At 44.5% G+C, this 26,490-nt stretch overlaps 3 protein-coding genes across 3 annotated transcripts; all 3 read left to right on the top strand.

The window, feature by feature from the left end:
• Positions 1–5,491: 5,491 nt before the first annotated feature.
• Positions 5,492–5,878, top strand: Smp_204620 (unnamed protein product; the record flags this gene model as incomplete). Its single annotated transcript, XM_018789709.1, has 1 exon — positions 5,492–5,878. The coding sequence occupies one exon, from the start codon at positions 5,492–5,494 to the stop codon at positions 5,876–5,878; it is 387 nt and encodes a 128-aa protein (XP_018646450.1).
• Positions 5,879–12,511: 6,633 nt separating this feature from the next.
• Positions 12,512–12,898, top strand: Smp_117000 (hypothetical protein; the record flags this gene model as incomplete). Its single annotated transcript, XM_018789720.1, has 1 exon — positions 12,512–12,898. The coding sequence occupies one exon, from the start codon at positions 12,512–12,514 to the stop codon at positions 12,896–12,898; it is 387 nt and encodes a 128-aa protein (XP_018646451.1).
• A 1,619-nt stretch (positions 12,899–14,517) lies between these two features.
• Smp_204630 (unnamed protein product) lies at positions 14,518–14,904 on the top strand (the record flags this gene model as incomplete). The annotated part of the gene is made up of 1 exon (XM_018789731.1): positions 14,518–14,904. One exon carries the CDS (start codon positions 14,518–14,520, stop codon positions 14,902–14,904), a length of 387 nt encoding a protein of 128 aa, XP_018646452.1.
• Positions 14,905–26,490: the final 11,586 nt, after the last annotated feature.

A 26,490-nucleotide genomic window follows, 5' to 3' on the forward strand; every position in this document is an offset into this window, starting at 1 on the left:
GATTCGTCGGAGCGTAGATGGAGGTGACAAAAAGACATCGTTCCTCGCACCGATTTCTTCTCACTTTGACGGAATTTGCTAATCTAACAGCACATAACTAATCTTTAATGGGGATCCAATCGGTCAGTGCTGCCTCAGCTTTAGAGCTTAGCGTGACACCAATGCCAGAGAAACAAGACGAAGAGAGGACAACCAACTAAATATTTTGCACAAATTACAACGTTACTTGGTAAAATGCAAAAACCATACTATCATACTCTATTTGCAAAATGTTCTTCAATTGTCTCAGGCTTCATTGTTCCTGGATTTCCACACAAATTGCTTTTAATTTCTGTTCTTCTCTTCTTGATCTTCTCAATCTTCTGCTGTCAGATATTCTATTCCTTGCTCACTATATATACTACTTATGTCAATATAAGTAGCTCACACCACACAACCACAACAACAAATATTACTACTACTGTTGTGAACAGAACACGACTGTTGGACAATGGAATGTATTTAAGCAAACATTACAAAGTATCTGAGTAAATTGTAATAACCATACAATGGACAGTGAATTTGCAAATTAACAACCAATAGCCTCCATGTTCACTGTTTGTTCTTTGATTTTAATTGCTCATGCATTTTCCAAACGATTGCGGTTCATTTCAGTACTTTTCTCATGGGTTTTCTGCGAAAATACATTGTATGTCTGACCCACACCATATACTACTTATGTGGATATAAGTAGACCACACCACACTCGTCCGCCTTTAAAGCATTCGTTCATGCGGTGGTTCTGCTCGCCATGCCACTTTCTTGTTTCACTGCAGTCTGTGCCAAAGTGTTCGTGAGAATGTCGAGTGTGTGGCGCGCTGACCTCCATAGCTCGGTCGACCTGCCGTGGCACCAACATCCGCATGCACCCGACACCTGGGACGTTCAACATCCATACTCCACCGGCCTGCTGAGCCATCTACATCCGATGTCCATCCAGCAGCCGCACTTCCCACTGCTCCTCTCCGTCAACAGCACCCGCTACAGCCAACGCCGACACGCCAGAACACTCTACTCGACGCCAACTCTCCGCACAAGACTGGCCCAACTAGCACCTCAACTCCAGACCCGCAGCGGCGTCCGCAGACAGCACCCTTCCTCCTACTGGTTGGCAGCGACACCAAATGTAGTGAATGACAACACACAAGAGGACAACCAACTAAATATTTTGCACAAATTACAACGTTACTTGGTAAAATGCAAAAACCATACTATGATACTCTATTTGCAAAATGTTCTTCAATTGTCTCAGGCTTCATTGTTCCTGGATTTCCACACAAATTGCTTTTAATTTCTGTTCTTCTCTTCTTGATCTTCTCAATCTTCTGCTGTCAGATATTCTATTCCTTGCTCACTATATATACTACTTATGTCAATATAAGTAGCTCACACCACACAACCACAACAACAAATATTACTACTACTGTTGTGAACAGAACACGACTGTTGGACAATGGAATGTATTTAAGCAAACATTACAAAGTATCTGAGTAAATTGTAATAACCATACAATGGACAGTGAATTTGCAAATTAACAACCAATAGCCTCCATGTTCACTGTTTTTTCTTTGATTTTAATTGCTCATGCATTTTCCAAACGATTGCGGTTCATTTCAGTACTTTTCTCATGGGTTTTCTGCGAAAATACATTGTATGTCTGACCCACACCATATACTACTTATGTGGATATAAGTAGACCACACCACACTCGTCCGCCTTTAAAGCATTCGTTCATGCGGTGGTTCTGCTCGCCATGCCACTTTCTTGTTTCACTGCAGTCTGTGCCAAAGTGTTCGTGAGAATGTCGAGTGTGTGGCGCGCTGACCTCCATAGCTCGGTCGACCTGCCGTGGCACCAACATCCGCATGCACCCGACACCTGGGACGTTCAACATCCATACTCCACCGGCCTGCTGAGCCATCTACATCCGATGTCCATCCAGCAGCCGCACTTCCCACTGCTCCTCTCCGTCAACAGCACCCGCTACAGCCAACGCCGACACGCCAGAACACTCTACTCGACGCCAACTCTCCGCACAAGACTGGCCCAACTAGCACCTCAACTCCAGACCCGCAGCGGCGTCCGCAGACAGCACCCTTCCTCCTACTGGTTGGCAGCGACACCAAATGTAGTGAATGACAACACACAAGAGGACAACCAACTAAATATTTTGCACAAATTACAACGTTACTTGGTAAAATGCAAAAACCATACTATGATACTCTATTTGCAAAATGTTCTTCAATTGTCTCAGGCTTCATTGTTCCTGGATTTCCACACAAATTGCTTTTAATTTCTGTTCTTCTCTTCTTGATCTTCTCAATCTTCTGCTGTCAGATATTCTATTCCTTGCTCACTATATATACTACTTATGTCAATATAAGTAGCTCACACCACACAACCACAACAACAAATATTACTACTACTGTTGTGAACAGAACACGACTGTTGGACAATGGAATGTATTTAAGCAAACATTACAAAGTATCTGAGTAAATTGTAATAACCATACAATGGACAGTGAATTTGCAAATTAACAACCAATAGCCTCCATGTTCACTGTTTTTTCTTTGATTTTAATTGCTCATGCATTTTCCAAACGATTGCGGTTCATTTCAGTACTTTTCTCATGGGTTTTCTGCGAAAATACATTGTATGTCTGACCCACACCATATACTACTTATGTGGATGTAAGTAGACCACACCACATTCGTCCGCCTTTAAAGCATTCGTTCATGCGGTGGTTCTGCTCGCCATGCCACTTTCTTGTTTCACTGCAGTCTGTGCCAAAGTGTTCGTGAGAATGTCGAGTGTGTGGCGCGCTGACCTCCATAGCTCGGTCGACCTGCCGTGGCACCAACATCCGCATGCACCCGACACCTGGGACGTTCAACATCCATACTCCACCGGCCTGCTGAGCCATCTACATCCGATGTCCATCCAGCAGCCGCACTTCCCACTGCTCCTCTCCGTCAACAGCACCCGCTACAGCCAACGCCGCCACGCCAGAACACTCTACTCGACGCCAACTCTCCGCACAAGACTGGCCCAACTAGCAACTCAACTCCAGACCCGCAGCGGCGTCCGCAGAACAGCACCCTTCCTCCTATTGGTTGGCAGCGACACCAAATGTAGTGAATGACAACACACATGAGGACAACCAACTAAATATTTTGCACAAATTACAACGTTACTTGGTAAAATGCAAAAACCATACTATGATACTCTATTTGCAAAATGTTCTTCAATTGTCTCAGGCTTCATTGTTCCTGGATTTCCACACAAATTGCTTTTAATTTCTGTTCTTCTCTTCTTGATCTTCTCAATCTTCTGCTGTCAGATATTCTATTCCTTGCTCACTATATATACTACTTATGTCAATATAAGTAGCTCACACCACACAACCACAACAACAAATATTACTACTACTGTTGTGAACAGAACACGACTGTTGGACAATGGAATGTATTTAAGCAAACATTACAAAGTATCTGAGTAAATTGTAATAACCATACAATGGACAGTGAATTTGCAAATTAACAACCAATAGCCTCCATGTTCACTGTTTTTTCTTTGATTTTAATTGCTCATGCATTTTCCAAACGATTGCGGTTCATTTCAGTACTTTTCTCATGGGTTTTCTGCGAAAATACATTGTATGTCTGACCCACACCATATACTACTTATGTGGATATAAGTAGACCACACCACACTCGTCCGCCTTTAAAGCATTCGTTCATGCGGTGGTTCTGCTCGCCATGCCACTTTCTTGTTTCACTGCAGTCTGTGCCAAAGTATTCGTGAGAATGTCGAGTGTGTGGCGCGCTGACCTCCATAGCTCGGTCGACCTGCCGTGGCACCAACATCCGCATGCACCCGACACCTGGGACGTTCAACATCCATACTCCACCGGCCTGCTGAGCCATCTACATCCGATGTCCATCCAGCAGCCGCACTTCCCACTGCTCCTCTCCGTCAACAGCACCCGCTACAGCCAACGCCGACACGCCAGAACACTCTACTCGACGCCAACTCTCCGCACAAGACTGGCCCAACTAGCACCTCAACTCCAGACCCGCAGCGGCGTCCGCAGACAGCACCCTTCCTCCTATTGGTTGGCAGCGACACCAAATGTAGTGAATGACAACACACAAGAGGACAACCAACTAAATATTTTGCACAAATTACAACGTTACTTGGTAAAATGCAAAAACCATACTATGATACTCTATTTGCAAAATGTTCTTCAATTGTCTCAGGCTTCATTGTTCCTGGATTTCCACACAAATTGCTTTTAATTTCTGTTCTTCTCTTCTTGATCTTCTCAATCTTCTGCTGTCAGATATTCTATTCCTTGCTCACTATATATACTACTTATGTCAATATAAGTAGCTCACACCACACAACCACAACAACAAATATTACTACTACTGTTGTGAACAGAACACGACTGTTGGACAATGGAATGTATTTAAGCAAACATTACAAAGTATCTGAGTAAATTGTAATAACCATACAATGGACAGTGAATTTGCAAATTAACAACCAATAGCCTCCATGTTCACTGTTTTTTCTTTGATTTTAATTGCTCATGCATTTTCCAAACGATTGCGGTTCATTTCAGTACTTTTCTCATGGGTTTTCTGCGAAAATACATTGTATGTCTGACCCACACCATATACTACTTATGTGGATATAAGTAGACCACACCACACTCGTCCGCCTTTAAAGCATTCGTTCATGCGGTGGTTCTGCTCGCCATGCCACTTTCTTGTTTCACTGCAGTCTGTGCCAAAGTGTTCGTGAGAATGTCGAGTGTGTGGCGCGCTGACCTCCATAGCTCGGTCGACCTGCCGTGGCACCAACATCCGCATGCACCCGACACCTGGGACGTTCAACATCCATACTCCACCGGCCTGCTGAGCCATCTACATCCGATGTCCATCCAGCAGCCGCACTTCCCACTGCTCCTCTCCGTCAACAGCACCCGCTACAGCCAACGCCGCCACGCCAGAACACTCTACTCGACGCCAACTCTCCGCACAAGACTGGCCCAACTAGCACCTCAACTCCAGACCCGCAGCGGCGTCCGCAGAACAGCACCCTTCCTCCTATTGGTTGGCAGCGACACCAAATGTAGTGAATGACAACACACATGAGGACAACCAACTAAATATTTTGCACAAATTACAACGTTACTTGGTAAAATGCAAAAACCATACTATGATACTCTATTTGCAAAATGTTCTTCAATTGTCTCAGGCTTCATTGTTCCTGGATTTCCACACAAATTGCTTTTGATTTCTGTTCTTCTCTTCTTGATCTTCTCAATCTTCTGCTGTCAGATATTCTATTCCTTGCTCACCATATATACTACTTATGTGGATATAAGTAGACCACACCACACTCGTCCGCCTTTAAAGCATTCGTTCATGCGGTGGTTCTGCTCGCCATGCCACTTTCTTGTTTCACTGCAGTCTGTGCCAAAGTGTTCGTGAGAATGTCGAGTGTGTGGCGCGCTGACCTCCATAGCTCGGTCGACCTGCCGTGGCACCAACATCCGCATGCACCCGACACCTGGGACGTTCAACATCCATACTCCACCGGCCTGCTGAGCCATCTACATCCGATGTCCATCCAGCAGCCGCACTTCCCACTGCTCCTCTCCGTCAACAGCACCCGCTACAGCCAACGCCGCCACGCCAGATCTCTCCACTCGACGCCAACTATCCGCACAAGACTGGCCCAACTAGCACCTCAACTCCAGACCCGCAGCGGCGTCCGCAGAACAGCACCCTTCCTCCTACTGGTTGGCAGCGACACCAAATGTAGTGAATGACAACACACATGAGGACAACCAACTAAATATTTTGCACAAACTACAACGTTACTTGGTAAAATGCAAAAACCATACTATGATACTCTATTTGCAAAATGTTCTTCAATTGTCTCAGGCTTCATTGTTCCTGGATTTCCACACAAATTGCTTTTAATTTCTGTTCTTCTCTTCTTGATCTTCTCAATCTTCTGCTGTCAGATATTCTATTCCTTGCTCACTATATATACTACTTATGTCAATATAAGTAGCTCACACCACACAACCACAACAACAAATATTACTACTACTGTTGTGAACAGAACACGACTGTTGGACAATGGAATGTATTTAAGCAAACATTACAAAGTATCTGAGTAAATTGTAATAACCATACAATGGACAGTGAATTTGCAAATTAACAACCAATAGCCTCCATGTTCACTGTTTGTTCTTTGATTTTAATTGCTCATGCATTTTCCAAACGATTGCGGTTCATTTCAGTACTTTTCTCATGGGTTTTCTGCGAAAATACATTGTATGTCTGACCCACACCATATACTACTTATGTGGATATAAGTAGACCACACCACACTCGTCCGCCTTTAAAGCATTCGTTCATGCGGTGGTTCTGCTCGCCATGCCACTTTCTTGTTTCACTGCAGTCTGTGCCAAAGTGTTCGTGAGAATGTCGAGTGTGTGGCGCGCTGACCTCCATAGCTCGGTCGACCTGCCGTGGCACCAACATCCGCATGCACCCGACACCTGGGACGTTCAACATCCATACTCCACCGGCCTGCTGAGCCATCTACATCCGATGTCCATCCAGCAGCCGCACTTCCCACTGCTCCTCTCCGTCAACAGCACCCGCTACAGCCAACGCCGACACGCCAGAACACTCTACTCGACGCCAACTCTCCGCACAAGACTGGCCCAACTAGCACCTCAACTCCAGACCCGCAGCGGCGTCCGCAGAACAGCACCCTTCCTCCTATTGGTTGGCAGCGACACCAAATGTAGTGAATGACAACACACAAGAGGACAACCAACTAAATATTTTGCACAAATTACAACGTTACTTGGTAAAATGCAAAAACCATACTATGATACTCTATTTGCAAAATGTTCTTCAATTGTCTCAGGCTTCATTGTTCCTGGATTTCCACACAAATTGCTTTTAATTTCTGTTCTTCTCTTCTTGATCTTCTCAATCTTCTGCTGTCAGATATTCTATTCCTTGCTCACTATATATACTACTTATGTCAATATAAGTAGCTCACACCACACAACCACAACAACAAATATTACTACTACTGTTGTGAACAGAACACGACTGTTGGACAATGGAATGTATTTAAGCAAACATTACAAAGTATCTGAGTAAATTGTAATAACCATACAATGGACAGTGAATTTGCAAATTAACAACCAATAGCCTCCATGTTCACTGTTTTTTCTTTGATTTTAATTGCTCATGCATTTTCCAAACGATTGCGGTTCATTTCAGTACTTTTCTCATGGGTTTTCTGCGAAAATACATTGTATGTCTGACCCACACCATATACTACTTATGTGGATATAAGTAGACCACACCACACTCGTCCGCCTTTAAAGCATTCGTTCATGCGGTGGTTCTGCTCGCCATGCCACTTTCTTGTTTCACTGCAGTCTGTGCCAAAGTGTTCGTGAGAATGTCGAGTGTGTGGCGCGCTGACCTCCATAGCTCGGTCGACCTGCCGTGGCACCAACATCCGCATGCACCCGACACCTGGGACGTTCAACATCCATACTCCACCGGCCTGCTGAGCCATCTACATCCGATGTCCATCCAGCAGCCGCACTTCCCACTGCTCCTCTCCGTCAACAGCACCCGCTACAGCCAACGCCGCCACGCCAGAACACTCTACTCGACGCCAACTCTCCGCACAAGACTGGCCCAACTAGCACCTCAACTCCAGACCCGCAGCGGCGTCCGCAGAACAGCACCCTTCCTCCTATTGGTTGGCAGCGACACCAAATGTAGTGAATGACAACACACAAGAGGACAACCAACTAAATATTTTGCACAAATTACAACGTTACTTGGTAAAATGCAAAAACCATACTATGATACTCTATTTGCAAAATGTTCTTCAATTGTCTCAGGCTTCATTGTTCCTGGATTTCCACACAAATTGCTTTTAATTTCTGTTCTTCTCTTCTTGATCTTCTCAATCTTCTGCTGTCAGATATTCTATTCCTTGCTCACTATATATACTACTTATGTCAATATAAGTAGCTCACACCACACAACCACAACAACAAATATTACTACTACTGTTGTGAACAGAACACGACTGTTGGACAATGGAATGTATTTAAGCAAACATTACAAAGTATCTGAGTAAATTGTAATAACCATACAATGGACAGTGAATTTGCAAATTAACAACCAATAGCCTCCATGTTCACTGTTTTTTCTTTGATTTTAATTGCTCATGCATTTTCCAAACGATTGCGGTTCATTTCAGTACTTTTCTCATGGGTTTTCTGCGAAAATACATTGTATGTCTGACCCACACCATATACTACTTATGTGGATATAAGTAGACCACACCACACTCGTCCGCCTTTAAAGCATTCGTTCATGCGGTGGTTCTGCTCGCCATGCCACTTTCTTGTTTCACTGCAGTCTGTGCCAAAGTGTTCGTGAGAATGTCGAGTGTGTGGCGCGCTGACCTCCATAGCTCGGTCGACCTGCCGTGGCACCAACATCCGCATGCACCCGACACCTGGGACGTTCAACATCCATACTCCACCGGCCTGCTGAGCCATCTACATCCGATGTCCATCCAGCAGCCGCACTTCCCACTGCTCCTCTCCGTCAACAGCACCCGCTACAGCCAACGCCGACACGCCAGAACACTCTACTCGACGCCAACTCTCCGCACAAGACTGGCCCAACTAGCACCTCAACTCCAGACCCGCAGCGGCGTCCGCAGAACAGCACCCTTCCTCCTATTGGTTGGCAGCGACACCAAATGTAGTGAATGACAACACACATGAGGACAACCAACTAAATATTTTGCACAAATTACAACGTTACTTGGTAAAATGCAAAAACCATACTATCATACTCTATTTGCAAAATGTTCTTCAATTGTCTCAGGCTTCATTGTTCCTGGATTTCCACACAAATTGCTTTTAATTTCTGTTCTTCTCTTCTTGATCTTCTCAATCTTCTGCTGTCAGATATTCTATTCCTTGCTCACTATATATACTACTTATGTCAATATAAGTAGCTCACACCACACAACCACAACAACAAATATTACTACTACTGTTGTGAACAGAACACGACTGTTGGACAATGGAATGTATTTAAGCAAACATTACAAAGTATCTGAGTAAATTGTAATAACCATACAATGGACAGTGAATTTGCAAATTAACAACCAATAGCCTCCATGTTCACTGTTTGTTCTTTGATTTTAATTGCTCATGCATTTTCCAAACGATTGCGGTTCATTTCAGTACTTTTCTCATGGGTTTTCTGCGAAAATACATTGTATGTCTGACCCACACCATATACTACTTATGTGGATATAAGTAGACCACACCACACTCGTCCGCCTTTAAAGCATTCGTTCATGCGGTGGTTCTGCTCGCCATGCCACTTTCTTGTTTCACTGCAGTCTGTGCCAAAGTGTTCGTGAGAATGTCGAGTGTGTGGCGCGCTGACCTCCATAGCTCGGTCGACCTGCCGTGGCACCAACATCCGCATGCACCCGACACCTGGGACGTTCAACATCCATACTCCACCGGCCTGCTGAGCCATCTACATCCGATGTCCATCCAGCAGCCGCACTTCCCACTGCTCCTCTCCGTCAACAGCACCCGCTACAGCCAACGCCGCCACGCCAGAACACTCTACTCGACGCCAACTCTCCGCACAAGACTGGCCCAACTAGCACCTCAACTCCAGACCCGCAGCGGCGTCCGCAGAACAGCACCCTTCCTCCTATTGGTTGGCAGCGACACCAAATGTAGTGAATGACAACACACAAGAGGACAACCAACTAAATATTTTGCACAAATTACAACGTTACTTGGTAAAATGCAAAAACCATACTATGATACTCTATTTGCAAAATGTTCTTCAATTGTCTCAGGCTTCATTGTTCCTGGATTTCCACACAAATTGCTTTTAATTTCTGTTCTTCTCTTCTTGATCTTCTCAATCTTCTGCTGTCAGATATTCTATTCCTTGCTCACTATATATACTACTTATGTCAATATAAGTAGCTCACACCACACAACCACAACAACAAATATTACTACTACTGTTGTGAACAGAACACGACTGTTGGACAATGGAATGTATTTAAGCAAACATTACAAAGTATCTGAGTAAATTGTAATAACCATACAATGGACAGTGAATTTGCAAATTAACAACCAATAGCCTCCATGTTCACTGTTTTTTCTTTGATTTTAATTGCTCATGCATTTTCCAAACGATTGCGGTTCATTTCAGTACTTTTCTCATGGGTTTTCTGCGAAAATACATTGTATGTCTGACCCACACCATATACTACTTATGTGGATATAAGTAGACCACACCACACTCGTCCGCCTTTAAAGCATTCGTTCATGCGGTGGTTCTGCTCGCCATGCCACTTTCTTGTTTCACTGCAGTCTGTGCCAAAGTATTCGTGAGAATGTCGAGTGTGTGGCGCGCTGACCTCCATAGCTCGGTCGACCTGCCGTGGCACCAACATCCGCATGCACCCGACACCTGGGACGTTCAACATCCATACTCCACCGGCCTGCTGAGCCATCTACATCCGATGTCCATCCAGCAGCCGCACTTCCCACTGCTCCTCTCCGTCAACAGCACCCGCTACAGCCAACGCCGACACGCCAGAACACTCTACTCGACGCCAACTCTCCGCACAAGACTGGCCCAACTAGCACCTCAACTCCAGACCCGCAGCGGCGTCCGCAGACAGCACCCTTCCTCCTACTGGTTGGCAGCGACACCAAATGTAGTGAATGACAACACACAAGAGGACAACCAACTAAATATTTTGCACAAATTACAACGTTACTTGGTAAAATGCAAAAACCATACTATGATACTCTATTTGCAAAATGTTCTTCAATTGTCTCAGGCTTCATTGTTCCTGGATTTCCACACAAATTGCTTTTAATTTCTGTTCTTCTCTTCTTGATCTTCTCAATCTTCTGCTGTCAGATATTCTATTCCTTGCTCACTATATATACTACTTATGTCAATATAAGTAGCTCACACCACACAACCACAACAACAAATATTACTACTACTGTTGTGAACAGAACACGACTGTTGGACAATGGAATGTATTTAAGCAAACATTACAAAGTATCTGAGTAAATTGTAATAACCATACAATGGACAGTGAATTTGCAAATTAACAACCAATAGCCTCCATGTTCACTGTTTTTTCTTTGATTTTAATTGCTCATGCATTTTCCAAACGATTGCGGTTCATTTCAGTACTTTTCTCATGGGTTTTCTGCGAAAATACATTGTATGTCTGACCCACACCATATACTACTTATGTGGATATAAGTAGACCACACCACACTCGTCCGCCTTTAAAGCATTCGTTCATGCGGTGGTTCTGCTCGCCATGCCACTTTCTTGTTTCACTGCAGTCTGTGCCAAAGTGTTCGTGAGAATGTCGAGTGTGTGGCGCGCTGACCTCCATAGCTCGGTCGACCTGCCGTGGCACCAACATCCGCATGCACCCGACACCTGGGACGTTCAACATCCATACTCCACCGGCCTGCTGAGCCATCTACATCCGATGTCCATCCAGCAGCCGCACTTCCCACTGCTCCTCTCCGTCAACAGCACCCGCTACAGCCAACGCCGCCACGCCAGAACACTCTACTCGACGCCAACTCTCCGCACAAGACTGGCCCAACTAGCACCTCAACTCCAGACCCGCAGCGGCGTCCGCAGAACAGCACCCTTCCTCCTATTGGTTGGCAGCGACACCAAATGTAGTGAATGACAACACACATGAGGACAACCAACTAAATATTTTGCACAAATTACAACGTTACTTGGTAAAATGCAAAAACCATACTATCATACTCTATTTGCAAAATGTTCTTCAATTGTCTCAGGCTTCATTGTTCCTGGATTTCCACACAAATTGCTTTTAATTTCTGTTCTTCTCTTCTTGATCTTCTCAATCTTCTGCTGTCAGATATTCTATTCCTTGCTCACTATATATACTACTTATGTCAATATAAGTAGCTCACACCACACAACCACAACAACAAATATTACTACTACTGTTGTGAACAGAACACGACTGTTGGACAATGGAATGTATTTAAGCAAACATTACAAAGTATCTGAGTAAATTGTAATAACCATACAATGGACAGTGAATTTGCAAATTAACAACCAATAGCCTCCATGTTCACTGTTTGTTCTTTGATTTTAATTGCTCATGCATTTTCCAAACGATTGCGGTTCATTTCAGTACTTTTCTCATGGGTTTTCTGCGAAAATACATTGTATGTCTGACCCACACCATATACTACTTATGTGGATATAAGTAGACCACACCACACTCGTCCGCCTTTAAAGCATTCGTTCATGCGGTGGTTCTGCTCGCCATGCCACTTTCTTGTTTCACTGCAGTCTGTGCCAAAGTGTTCGTGAGAATGTCGAGTGTGTGGCGCGCTGACCTCCATAGCTCGGTCGACCTGCCGTGGCACCAACATCCGCATGCACCCGACACCTGGGACGTTCAACATCCATACTCCACCGGCCTGCTGAGCCATCTACATCCGATGTCCATCCAGCAGCCGCACTTCCCACTGCTCCTCTCCGTCAACAGCACCCGCTACAGCCAACGCCGCCACGCCAGAACACTCTACTCGACGCCAACTCTCCGCACAAGACTGGCCCAACTAGCACCTCAACTCCAGACCCGCAGCGGCGTCCGCAGAACAGCACCCTTCCTCCTATTGGTTGGCAGCGACACCAAATGTAGTGAATGACAACACACATGAGGACAACCAACTAAATATTTTGCACAAATTACAACGTTACTTGGTAAAATGCAAAAACCATACTATGATACTCTATTTGCAAAATGTTCTTCAATTGTCTCAGGCTTCATTGTTCCTGGATTTCCACACAAATTGCTTTTAATTTCTGTTCTTCTCTTCTTGATCTTCTCAATCTTCTGCTGTCAGATATTCTATTCCTTGCTCACTATATATACTACTTATGTCAATATAAGTAGCTCACACCACACAACCACAACAACAAATATTACTACTACTGTTGTGAACAGAACACGACTGTTGGACAATGGAATGTATTTAAGCAAACATTACAAAGTATCTGAGTAAATTGTAATAACCATACAATGGACAGTGAATTTGCAAATTAACAACCAATAGCCTCCATGTTCACTGTTTGTTCTTTGATTTTAATTGCTCATGCATTTTCCAAACGATTGCGGTTCATTTCAGTACTTTTCTCATGGGTTTTCTGCGAAAATACATTGTATGTCTGACCCACACCATATACTACTTATGTGGATATAAGTAGACCACACCACACTCGTCCGCCTTTAAAGCATTCGTTCATGCGGTGGTTCTGCTCGCCATGCCACTTTCTTGTTTCACTGCAGTCTGTGCCAAAGTGTTCATGAGAATGTCGAGTGTGTGGCGCGCTGACCTCCATAGCTCGGTCGACCTGCCGTGGCACCAACATCCGCATGCACCCGACACCTGGGACGTTCAACATCCATACTCCACCGGCCTGCTGAGCCATCTACATCCGATGTCCATCCAGCAGCCGCACTTCCCACTGCTCCTCTCCGTCAACAGCACCCGCTACAGCCAACGCCGCCACGCCAGAACACTCTACTCGACGCCAACTCTCCGCACAAGACTGGCCCAACTAGCAACTCAACTCCAGACCCGCAGCGGCGTCCGCAGAACAGCACCCTTCCTCCTATTGGTTGGCAGCGACACCAAATGTAGTGAATGACAACACACATGAGGACAACCAACTAAATATTTTGCACAAATTACAACGTTACTTGGTAAAATGCAAAAACCATACTATGATACTCTATTTGCAAAATGTTCTTCAATTGTCTCAGGCTTCATTGTTCCTGGATTTCCACACAAATTGCTTTTAATTTCTGTTCAACTCTTCTTGATCTTCTCAATCTTCTGCTGTCAGATATTCTATTCCTTGCTCACTATATATACTACTTATGTCAATATAAGTAGCTCACACCACACAACCACAACAACAAATATTACTACTACTGTTGTGAACAGAACACGACTGTTGGACAATGGAATGTATTTAAGCAAACATTACAAAGTATCTGAGTAAATTGTAATAACCATACAATGGACAGTGAATTTGCAAATTAACAACCAATAGCCTCCATGTTCACTGTTTGTTCTTTGATTTTAATTGCTCATGCATTTTCCAAACGATTGCGGTTCATTTCAGTACTTTTCTCATGGGTTTTCTGCGAAAATACATTGTATGTCTGACCCACACCATATACTACTTATGTGGATATAAGTAGACCACACCACACTCGTCCGCCTTTAAAGCACTCGTTCATGCGGTGGTTCTGCTCGCCATGCCACTTTCTTGTTTCACTGCAGTCTGTGCCAAAGTGTTCGTGAGAATGTCGAGTGTGTGGCGCGCTGACCTCCATAGCTCGGTCGACCTGCCGTGGCACCAACATCCGCATGCACCCGACACCTGGGACGTTCAACATCCATACTCCACCGGCCTGCTGAGCCATCTACATCCGATGTCCATCCAGCAGCCGCACTTCCCACTGCTCCTCTCCGTCAACAGCACCCGCTACAGCCAACGCCGCCACGCCAGAACACTCTACTCGACGCCAACTATCCGCACAAGACTGGCCCAACTAGCACCTCAACTCCAGACCCGCAGCGGCGTCCGCAGAACAGCACCCTTCCTCCTATTGGTTGGCAGCGACACCAAATGTAGTGAATGACAACACACATGAGGACAACCAACTAAATATTTTGCACAAATTACAACGTTACTTGGTAAAATGCAAAAACCATACTATGATACTCTATTTGCAAAATGTTCTTCAATTGTCTCAGGCTTCATTGTTCCTGGATTTCCACACAAATTGCTTTTAATTTCTGTTCTTCTCTTCTTGATCTTCTCAATCTTCTGCTGTCAGATATTCTATTCCTTGCTCACTATATATACTACTTATGTCAATATAAGTAGCTCACACCACACAACCACAACAACAAATATTACTACTACTGTTGTGAACAGAACACGACTGTTGGACAATGGAATGTATTTAAGCAAACATTACAAAGTATCTGAGTAAATTGTAATAACCATACAATGGACAGTGAATTTGCAAATTAACAACCAATAGCCTCCATGTTCACTGTTTGTTCTTTGATTTTAATTGCTCATGCATTTTCCAAACGATTGCGGTTCATTTCAGTACTTTTCTCATGGGTTTTCTGCGAAAATACATTGTATGTCTGACCCACACCATATACTACTTATGTGGATATAAGTAGACCACACCACACTCGTCCGCCTTTAAAGCATTCGTTCATGCGGTGGTTCTGCTCGCCATGCCACTTTCTTGTTTCACTGCAGTCTGTGCCAAAGTGTTCGTGAGAATGTCGAGTGTGTGGCGCGCTGACCTCCATAGCTCGGTCGACCTGCCGTGGCACCAACATCCGCATGCACCCGACACCTGGGACGTTCAACATCCATACTCCACCGGCCTGCTGAGCCATCTACATCCGATGTCCATCCAGCAGCCGCACTTCCCACTGCTCCTCTCCGTCAACAGCACCCGCTACAGCCAACGCCGCCACGCCAGAACACTCTACTCGACGCCAACTCTCCGCACAAGACTGGCCCAACTAGCACCTCAACTCCAGACCCGCAGCGGCGTCCGCAGAACAGCACCCTTCCTCCTATTGGTTGGCAGCGACACCAAATGTAGTGAATGACAACACACATGAGGACAACCAACTAAATATTTTGCACAAATTACCACGTTACTTGGTAAAATGCAAAAACCATACTATGATACTCTATTTGCAAAATGTTCTTCAATTGTCTCAGGCTTCATTGTTCCTGGATTTCCACACAAATTGCTTTTAATTTCTGTTCTTCTCTTCTTGATCTTCTCAATCTTCTGCTGTCAGATATTCTATTCCTTGCTCACTATATATACTACTTATGTCAATATAAGTAGCTCACACCACACAACCACAACAACAAATATTACTACTACTGTTGTGAACAGAACACGACTGTTGGACAATGGAATGTATTTAAGCAAACATTACAAAGTATCTGAGTAAATTGTAATAACCATACAATGGACAGTGAATTTGCAAATTAACAACCAATAGCCTCCATGTTCACTGTTTGTTCTTTGATTTTAATTGCTCATGCATTTTCCAAACGATTGCGGTTCATTTCAGTACTTTTCTCATGGGTTTTCTGCGAAAATACATTGTATGTCTGACCCACACCATATACTACTTATGTGGATATAAGTAGACCACACCACACTCGTCCGCCTTTAAAGCATTCGTTCATGCGGTGGTTCTGCTCGCCATGCCACTTTCTTGTTTCACTGCAGTCTGTGCCAAAGTGTTCGTGAGAATGTCGAGTGTGTGGCGCGCTGACCTCCATAGCTCGGTCGACCTGCCGTGGCACCAACATCCGCATGCACCCGACACCTGGGACGTTCAACATCCATACTCCACCGGCCTGCTGAGCCATCTACATCCGATGTCCATCCAGCAGCCGCACTTCCCACTGCTCCTCTCCGTCAACAGCACCCGCTACAGCCAACGCCGCCACGCCAGAACACTCTACTCGACGCCAACTCTCCGCACAAGACTGGCCCAACTAGCACCTCAACTCCAGACCCGCAGCGGCGTCCGCAGAACAGCACCCTTCCTCCTATTGGTTGGCAGCGACACCAAATGTAGTGAATGACAACACACATGAGGACAACCAACTAAATATTTTGCACAAATTACAACGTTACTTGGTAAAATGCAAAAACCATACTATGATACTCTATTTGCAAAATGTTCTTCAATTGTCTCAGGCTTCATTGTTCCTGGATTTCCACACAAATTGCTTTTAATTTCTGTTCTTCTCTTCTTGATCTTCTCAATCTTCTGCTGTCAGATATTCTATTCCTTGCTCACTATATATACTACTTATGTCAATATAAGTAGCTCACACCACACAACCACAACAACAAATATTACTACTACTGTTGTGAACAGAACACGACTGTTGGACAATGGAATGTATTTAAGCAAACATTACAAAGTATCTGAGTAAATTGTAATAACCATACAATGGACAGTGAATTTGCAAATTAACAACCAATAGCCTCCATGTTCACTGTTTTTTCTTTGATTTTAATTGCTCATGCATTTTCCAAACGATTGCGGTTCATTTCAGTACTTTTCTCATGGGTTTTCTGCGAAAATACATTGTATGTCTGACCCACACCATATACTACTTATGTGGATATAAGTAGACCACACCACACTCGTCCGCCTTTAAAGCATTCGTTCATGCGGTGGTTCTGCTCGCCATGCCACTTTCTTGTTTCACTGCAGTCTGTGCCAAAGTGTTCGTGAGAATGTCGAGTGTGTGGCGCGCTGACCTCCATAGCTCGGTCGACCTGCCGTGGCACCAACATCCGCATGCACCCGACACCTGGGACGTTCAACATCCATACTCCACCGGCCTGCTGAGCCATCTACATCCGATGTCCATCCAGCAGCCGCACTTCCCACTGCTCCTCTCCGTCAACAGCACCCGCTACAGCCAACGCCGCCACGCCAGAACACTCTACTCGACGCCAACTCTCCGCACAAGACTGGCCCAACTAGCACCTCAACTCCAGACCCGCAGCGGCGTCCGCAGAACAGCACCCTTCCTCCTATTGGTTGGCAGCGACACCAAATGTAGTGAATGACAACACACATGAGGACAACCAAATAAATATTTTGCACAAATTACAACGTTACTTGGTAAAATGCAAAAACCATACTATGATACTCTATTTGCAAAATGTTCTTCAATTGTCTCAGGCTTCATTGTTCCTGGATTTCCACACAAATTGCTTTTAATTTCTGTTCAACTCTTCTTGATCTTCTCAATCTTCTGCTGTCAGATATTCTATTCCTTGCTCACTATATATACTACTTATGTCAATATAAGTAGCTCACACCACACAACCACAACAACAAATATTACTACTACTGTTGTGAACAGAACACGACTGTTGGACAATGGAATGTATTTAAGCAAACATTACAAAGTATCTGAGTAAATTGTAATAACCATACAATGGACAGTGAATTTGCAAATTAACAACCAATAGCCTCCATGTTCACTGTTTGTTCTTTGATTTTAATTGCTCATGCATTTTCCAAACGATTGCGGTTCATTTCAGTACTTTTCTCATGGGTTTTCTGCGAAAATACATTGTATGTCTGACCCACACCATATACTACTTATGTGGATATAAGTAGACCACACCACACTCGTCCGCCTTTAAAGCACTCGTTCATGCGGTGGTTCTGCTCGCCATGCCACTTTCTTGTTTCACTGCAGTCTGTGCCAAAGTGTTCGTGAGAATGTCGAGTGTGTGGCGCGCTGACCTCCATAGCTCGGTCGACCTGCCGTGGCACCAACATCCGCATGCACCCGACACCTGGGACGTTCAACATCCATACTCCACCGGCCTGCTGAGCCATCTACATCCGATGTCCATCCAGCAGCCGCACTTCCCACTGCTCCTCTCCGTCAACAGCACCCGCTACAGCCAACGCCGCCACGCCAGAACACTCTACTCGACGCCAACTCTCCGCACAAGACTGGCCCAACTAGCACCTCAACTCCAGACCCGCAGCGGCGTCCGCAGAACAGCACCCTTCCTCCTATTGGTTGGCAGCGACACCAAATGTAGTGAATGACAACACACATGAGGACAACCAACTAAATATTTTGCACAAATTACAACGTTACTTGGTAAAATGCAAAAACCATACTATGATACTCTATTTGCAAAATGTTCTTCAATTGTCTCAGGCTTCATTGTTCCTGGATTTCCACACAAATTGCTTTTAATTTCTGTTCTTCTCTTCTTGATCTTCTCAATCTTCTGCTGTCAGATATTCTATTCCTTGCTCACTATATATACTACTTATGTCAATATAAGTAGCTCACACCACACAACCACAACAACAAATATTACTACTACTGTTGTGAACAGAACACGACTGTTGGACAATGGAATGTATTTAAGCAAACATTACAAAGTATCTGAGTAAATTGTAATAACCATACAATGGACAGTGAATTTGCAAATTAACAACCAATAGCCTCCATGTTCACTGTTTGTTCTTTGATTTTAATTGCTCATGCATTTTCCAAACGATTGCGGTTCATTTCAGTACTTTTCTCATGGGTTTTCTGCGAAAATACATTGTATGTCTGACCCACACCATATACTACTTATGTGGATATAAGTAGACCACACCACACTCGTCCGCCTTTAAAGCATTCGTTCATGCGGTGGTTCTGCTCGCCATGCCACTTTCTTGTTTCACTGCAGTCTGTGCCAAAGTGTTCGTGAGAATGTCGAGTGTGTGGCGCGCTGACCTCCATAGCTCGGTCGACCTGCCGTGGCACCAACATCCGCATGCACCCGACACCTGGGACGTTCAACATCCATACTCCACCGGCCTGCTGAGCCATCTACATCCGATGTCCATCCAGCAGCCGCACTTCCCACTGCTCCTCTCCGTCAACAGCACCCGCTACAGCCAACGCCGCCACGCCAGAACACTCTACTCGACGCCAACTCTCCGCACAAGACTGGCCCAACTAGCACCTCAACTCCAGACCCGCAGCGGCGTCCGCAGAACAGCACCCTTCCTCCTATTGGTTGGCAGCGACACCAAATGTAGTGAATGACAACACACATGAGGACAACCAAATAAATATTTTGCACAAATTACAACGTTACTTGGTAAAATGCAAAAACCATACTATGATACTCTATTTGCAAAATGTTCTTCAATTGTCTCAGGCTTCATTGTTCCTGGATTTCCACACAAATTGCTTTTAATTTCTGTTCTTCTCTTCTTGATCTTCTCAATCTTCTGCTGTCAGATATTCTATTCCTTGCTCACTATATATACTACTTATGTCAATATAAGTAGCTCACACCACACAACCACAACAACAAATATTACTACTACTGTTGTGAACAGAACACGACTGTTGGACAATGGAATGTATTTAAGCAAACATTACAAAGTATCTGAGTAAATCGTAATAACCATACAATGGACAGTGAATTTGCAAATTAACAACCAATAGCCTCCATGTTCACTGTTTGTTCTTTGATTTTAATTGCTCATGCATTTTCCAAACGATTGCGGTTCATTTCAGTACTTTTCTCATGGGTTTTCTGCGAAAATACATTGTATGTCTGACCCACACCATATACTACTTATGTGGATATAAGTAGACCACACCACACTCGTCCGCCTTTAAAGCATTCGTTCATGCGGTGGTTCTGCTCGCCATGCCACTTTCTTGTTTCACTGCAGTCTGTGCCAAAGTGTTCATGAGAATGTCGAGTGTGTGGCGCGCTGACCTCCATAGCTCGGTCGACCTGCCGTGGCACCAACATCCGCATGCACCCGACACCTGGGACGTTCAACATCCATACTCCACCGGCCTGCTGAGCCATCTACATCCGATGTCCATCCAGCAGCCGCACTTCCCACTGCTCCTCTCCGTCAACAGCACCCGCTACAGCCAACGCCGCCACGCCAGAACACTCTACTCGACGCCAACTCTCCGCACAAGACTGGCCCAACTAGCACCTCAACTCCAGACCCGCAGCGGCGTCCGCAGAACAGCACCCTTCCTCCTATTGGTTGGCAGCGACACCAAATGTAGTGAATGACAACACACATGAGGACAACCAACTAAATATTTTGCACAAATTACAACGTTACTTGGTAAAATGCAAAAACCATACTATGATACTCTATTTGCAAAATGTTCTTCAATTGTCTCAGGCTTCATTGTTCCTGGATTTCCACACAAATTGCTTTTAATTTCTGTTCAACTCTTCTTGATCTTCTCAATCTTCTGCTGTCAGATATTCTATTCCTTGCTCACTATATATACTACTTATGTCAATATAAGTAGCTCACACCACACAACCACAACAACAAATATTACTACTACTGTTGTGAACAGAACACGACTGTTGGACAATGGAATGTATTTAAGCAAACATTACAAAGTATCTGAGTAAATTGTAATAACCATACAATGGACAGTGAATTTGCAAATTAACAACCAATAGCCTCCATGTTCACTGTTTGTTCTTTGATTTTAATTGCTCATGCATTTTCCAAACGATTGCGGTTCATTTCAGTACTTTTCTCATGGGTTTTCTGCGAAAATACATTGTATGTCTGACCCACACCATATACTACTTATGTGGATATAAGTAGACCACACCACACTCGTCCGCCTTTAAAGCATTCGTTCATGCGGTGGTTCTGCTCGCCATGCCACTTTCTTGTTTCACTGCAGTCTGTGCCAAAGTGTTCGTGAGAATGTCGAGTGTGTGGCGCGCTGACCTCCATAGCTCGGTCGACCTGCCGTGGCACCAACATCCGCATGCACCCGACACCTGGGACGTTCAACATCCATACTCCACCGGCCTGCTGAGCCATCTACATCCGATGTCCATCCAGCAGCCGCACTTCCCACTGCTCCTCTCCGTCAACAGCACCCGCTACAGCCAACGCCGCCACGCCAGAACACTCTACTCGACGCCAACTCTCCGCACAAGACTGGCCCAACTAGCACCTCAACTCCAGACCCGCAGCGGCGTCCGCAGAACAGCACCCTTCCTCCTATTGGTTGGCAGCGACACCAAATGTAGTGAATGACAACACACATGAGGACAACCAACTAAATATTTTGCACAAATTACAACGTTACTTGGTAAAATGCAAAAACCATACTATGATACTCTATTTGCAAAATGTTCTTCAATTGTCTCAGGCTTCATTGTTCCTGGATTTCCACACAAATTGCTTTTAATTTCTGTTCTTCTCTTCTTGATCTTCTCAATCTTCTGCTGTCAGATATTCTATTCCTTGCTCACTATATATACTACTTATGTCAATATAAGTAGCTCACACCACACAACCACAACAACAAATATTACTACTACTGTTGTGAACAGAACACGACTGTTGGACAATGGAATGTATTTAAGCAAACATTACAAAGTATCTGAGTAAATTGTAATAACCATACAATGGACAGTGAATTTGCAAATTAACAACCAATAGCCTCCATGTTCACTGTTTTTTCTTTGATTTTAATTGCTCATGCATTTTCCAAACGATTGCGGTTCATTTCAGTACTTTTCTCATGGGTTTTCTGCGAAAATACATTGTATGTCTGACCCACACCATATACTACTTATGTGGATATAAGTAGACCACACCACACTCGTCCGCCTTTAAAGCATTCGTTCATGCGGTGGTTCTGCTCGCCATGCCACTTTCTTGTTTCACTGCAGTCTGTGCCAAAGTATTCGTGAGAATGTCGAGTGTGTGGCGCGCTGACCTCCATAGCTCGGTCGACCTGCCGTGGCACCAACATCCGCATGCACCCGACACCTGGGACGTTCAACATCCATACTCCACCGGCCTGCTGAGCCATCTACATCCGATGTCCATCCAGCAGCCGCACTTCCCACTGCTCCTCTCCGTCAACAGCACCCGCTACAGCCAACGCCGACACGCCAGAACACTCTACTCGACGCCAACTCTCCGCACAAGACTGGCCCAACTAGCACCTCAACTCCAGACCCGCAGCGGCGTCCGCAGAACAGCACCCTTCCTCCTATTGGTTGGCAGCGACACCAAATGTAGTGAATGACAACACACAAGAGGACAACCAACTAAATATTTTGCACAAATTACAACGTTACTTGGTAAAATGCAAAAACCATACTATGATACTCTATTTGCAAAATGTTCTTCAATTGTCTCAGGCTTCATTGTTCCTGGATTTCCACACAAATTGCTTTTAATTTCTGTTCTTCTCTTCTTGATCTTCTCAATCTTCTGCTGTCAGATATTCTATTCCTTGCTCACTATATATACTACTTATGTCAATATAAGTAGCTCACACCACACAACCACAACAACAAATATTACTACTACTGTTGTGAACAGAACACGACTGTTGGACAATGGAATGTATTTAAGCAAACATTACAAAGTATCTGAGTAAATTGTAATAACCATACAATGGACAGTGAATTTGCAAATTAACAACCAATAGCCTCCATGTTCACTGTTTTTTCTTTGATTTTAATTGCTCATGCATTTTCCAAACGATTGCGGTTCATTTCAGTACTTTTCTCATGGGTTTTCTGCGAAAATACATTGTATGTCTGACCCACACCATATACTACTTATGTGGATGTAAGTAGACCACACCACATTCGTCCGCCTTTAAAGCATTCGTTCATGCGGTGGTTCTGCTCGCCATGCCACTTTCTTGTTTCACTGCAGTCTGTGCCAAAGTGTTCGTGAGAATGTCGAGTGTGTGGCGCGCTGACCTCCATAGCTCGGTCGACCTGCCGTGGCACCAACATCCGCATGCACCCGACACCTGGGACGTTCAACATCCATACTCCACCGGCCTGCTGAGCCATCTACATCCGATGTCCATCCAGCAGCCGCACTTCCCACTGCTCCTCTCCGTCAACAGCACCCGCTACAGCCAACGCCGACACGCCAGAACACTCTACTCGACGCCAACTCTCCGCACAAGACTGGCCCAACTAGCACCTCAACTCCAGACCCGCAGCGGCGTCCGCAGAACAGCACCCTTCCTCCTATTGGTTGGCAGCGACACCAAATGTAGTGAATGACAACACACAAGAGGACAACCAACTAAATATTTTGCACAAATTACAACGTTACTTGGTAAAATGCAAAAACCATACTATGATACTCTATTTGCAAAATGTTCTTCAATTGTCTCAGGCTTCATTGTTCCTGGATTTCCACACAAATTGCTTTTAATTTCTGTTCTTCTCTTCTTGATCTTCTCAATCTTCTGCTGTCAGATATTCTATTCCTTGCTCACTATATATACTACTTATGTGGATATAAGTAGCTCACACCACACAACCACAACAACAAATATTACTACTACTGTTGTGAACAGAACACGACTGTTGGACAATGGAATGTATTTAAGCAAACATTACAAAGTATCTGAGTAAATTGTAATAACCATACAATGGACAGTGAATTTGCAAATTAACAACCAATAGCCTCCATGTTCACTGTTTTTTCTTTGATTTTAATTGCTCATGCATTTTCCAAACGATTGCGGTTCATTTCAGTACTTTTCTCATGGGTTTTCTGCGAAAATACATTGTATGTCTGACCCACACCATATACTACTTATGTGGATATAAGTAGACCACACCACACTCGTCCGCCTTTAAAGCATTCGTTCATGCGGTGGTTCTGCTCGCCATGCCACTTTCTTGTTTCACTGCAGTCTGTGCCAAAGTGTTCGTGAGAATGTCGAGTGTGTGGCGCGCTGACCTCCATAGCTCGGTCGACCTGCCGTGGCACCAACATCCGCATGCACCCGACACCTGGGACGTTCAACATCCATACTCCACCGGCCTGCTGAGCCATCTACATCCGATGTCCATCCAGCAGCCGCACTTCCCACTGCTCCTCTCCGTCAACAGCACCCGCTACAGCCAACGCCGCCACGCCAGAACACTCTACTCGACGCCAACTCTCCGCACAAGACTGGCCCAACTAGCACCTCAACTCCAGACCCGCAGCGGCGTCCGCAGAACAGCACCCTTCCTTCTATTGGTTGGCAGCGACACCAAATGTAGTGAATGACAACACACATGAGGACAACCAACTAAATATTTTGCACAAATTACAACGTTACTTGGTAAAATGCAAAAACCATACTATGATACTCTATTTGCAAAATGTTCTTCAATTGTCTCAGGCTTCATTGTTCCTGGATTTCCACACAAATTGCTTTTAATTTCTGTTCTTCTCTTCTTGATCTTCTCAATCTTCTGCTGTCAGATATTCTATTCCTTGCTCACTATATATACTACTTATGTCAATATAAGTAGCTCACACCACACAACCACAACAACAAATATTACTACTACTGTTGTGAACAGAACACGACTGTTGGACAATGGAATGTATTTAAGCAAACATTACAAAGTATCTGAGTAAATTGTAATAACCATACAATGGACAGTGAATTTGCAAATTAACAACCAATAGCCTCCATGTTCACTGTTTGTTCTTTGATTTTAATTGCTCATGCATTTTCCAAACGATTGCGGTTCATTTCAGTACTTTTCTCATGGGTTTTCTGCGAAAATACATTGTATGTCTGACCCACACCATATACTACTTATGTGGATATAAGTAGACCACACCACACTCGTCCGCCTTTAAAGCATTCGTTCATGCGGTGGTTCTGCTCGCCATGCCACTTTCTTGTTTCACTGCAGTCTGTGCCAAAGTGTTCGTGAGAATGTCGAGTGTGTGGCGCGCTGACCTCCATAGCTCGGTCGACCTGCCGTGGCACCAACATCCGCATGCACCCGACACCTGGGACGTTCAACATCCATACTCCACCGGCCTGCTGAGCCATCTACATCCGATGTCCATCCAGCAGCCGCACTTCCCACTGCTCCTCTCCGTCAACAGCACCCGCTACAGCCAACGCCGCCACGCCAGAACACTCTACTCGACGCCAACTCTCCGCACAAGACTGGCCCAACTAGCACCTCAACTCCAGACCCGCAGCGGCGTCCGCAGAACAGCACCCTTCCTCCTATTGGTTGGCAGCGACACCAAATGTAGTGAATGACAACACACATGAGGACAACCAACTAAATATTTTGCACAAATTACAACGTTACTTGGTAAAATGCAAAAACCATACTATGATACTCTATTTGCAAAATGTTCTTCAATTGTCTCAGGCTTCATTGTTCCTGGATTTCCACACAAATTGCTTTTAATTTCTGTTCTTCTCTTCTTGATCTTCTCAATCTTCTGCTGTCAGATATTCTATTCCTTGCTCACTATATATACTACTTATGTCAATATAAGTAGCTCACACCACACAACCACAACAACAAATATTACTACTACTGTTGTGAACAGAACACGACTGTTGGACAATGGAATGTATTTAAGCAAACATTACAAAGTATCTGAGTAAATTGTAATAACCATACAATGGACAGTGAATTTGCAAATTAACAACCAATAGCCTCCATGTTCACTGTTTGTTCTTTGATTTTAATTGCTCATGCATTTTCCAAACGATTGCGGTTCATTTCAGTACTTTTCTCATGGGTTTTCTGCGAAAATACATTGTATGTCTGACCCGACACCAATATACTACTTATGGGATA

Source organism: Schistosoma mansoni (genome assembly GCF_000237925.1).
Source record: "Schistosoma mansoni, WGS project CABG00000000 data, supercontig 0134, strain Puerto Rico, whole genome shotgun sequence".
NCBI lineage: Eukaryota > Metazoa > Platyhelminthes > Trematoda > Strigeidida > Schistosomatidae > Schistosoma > Schistosoma mansoni.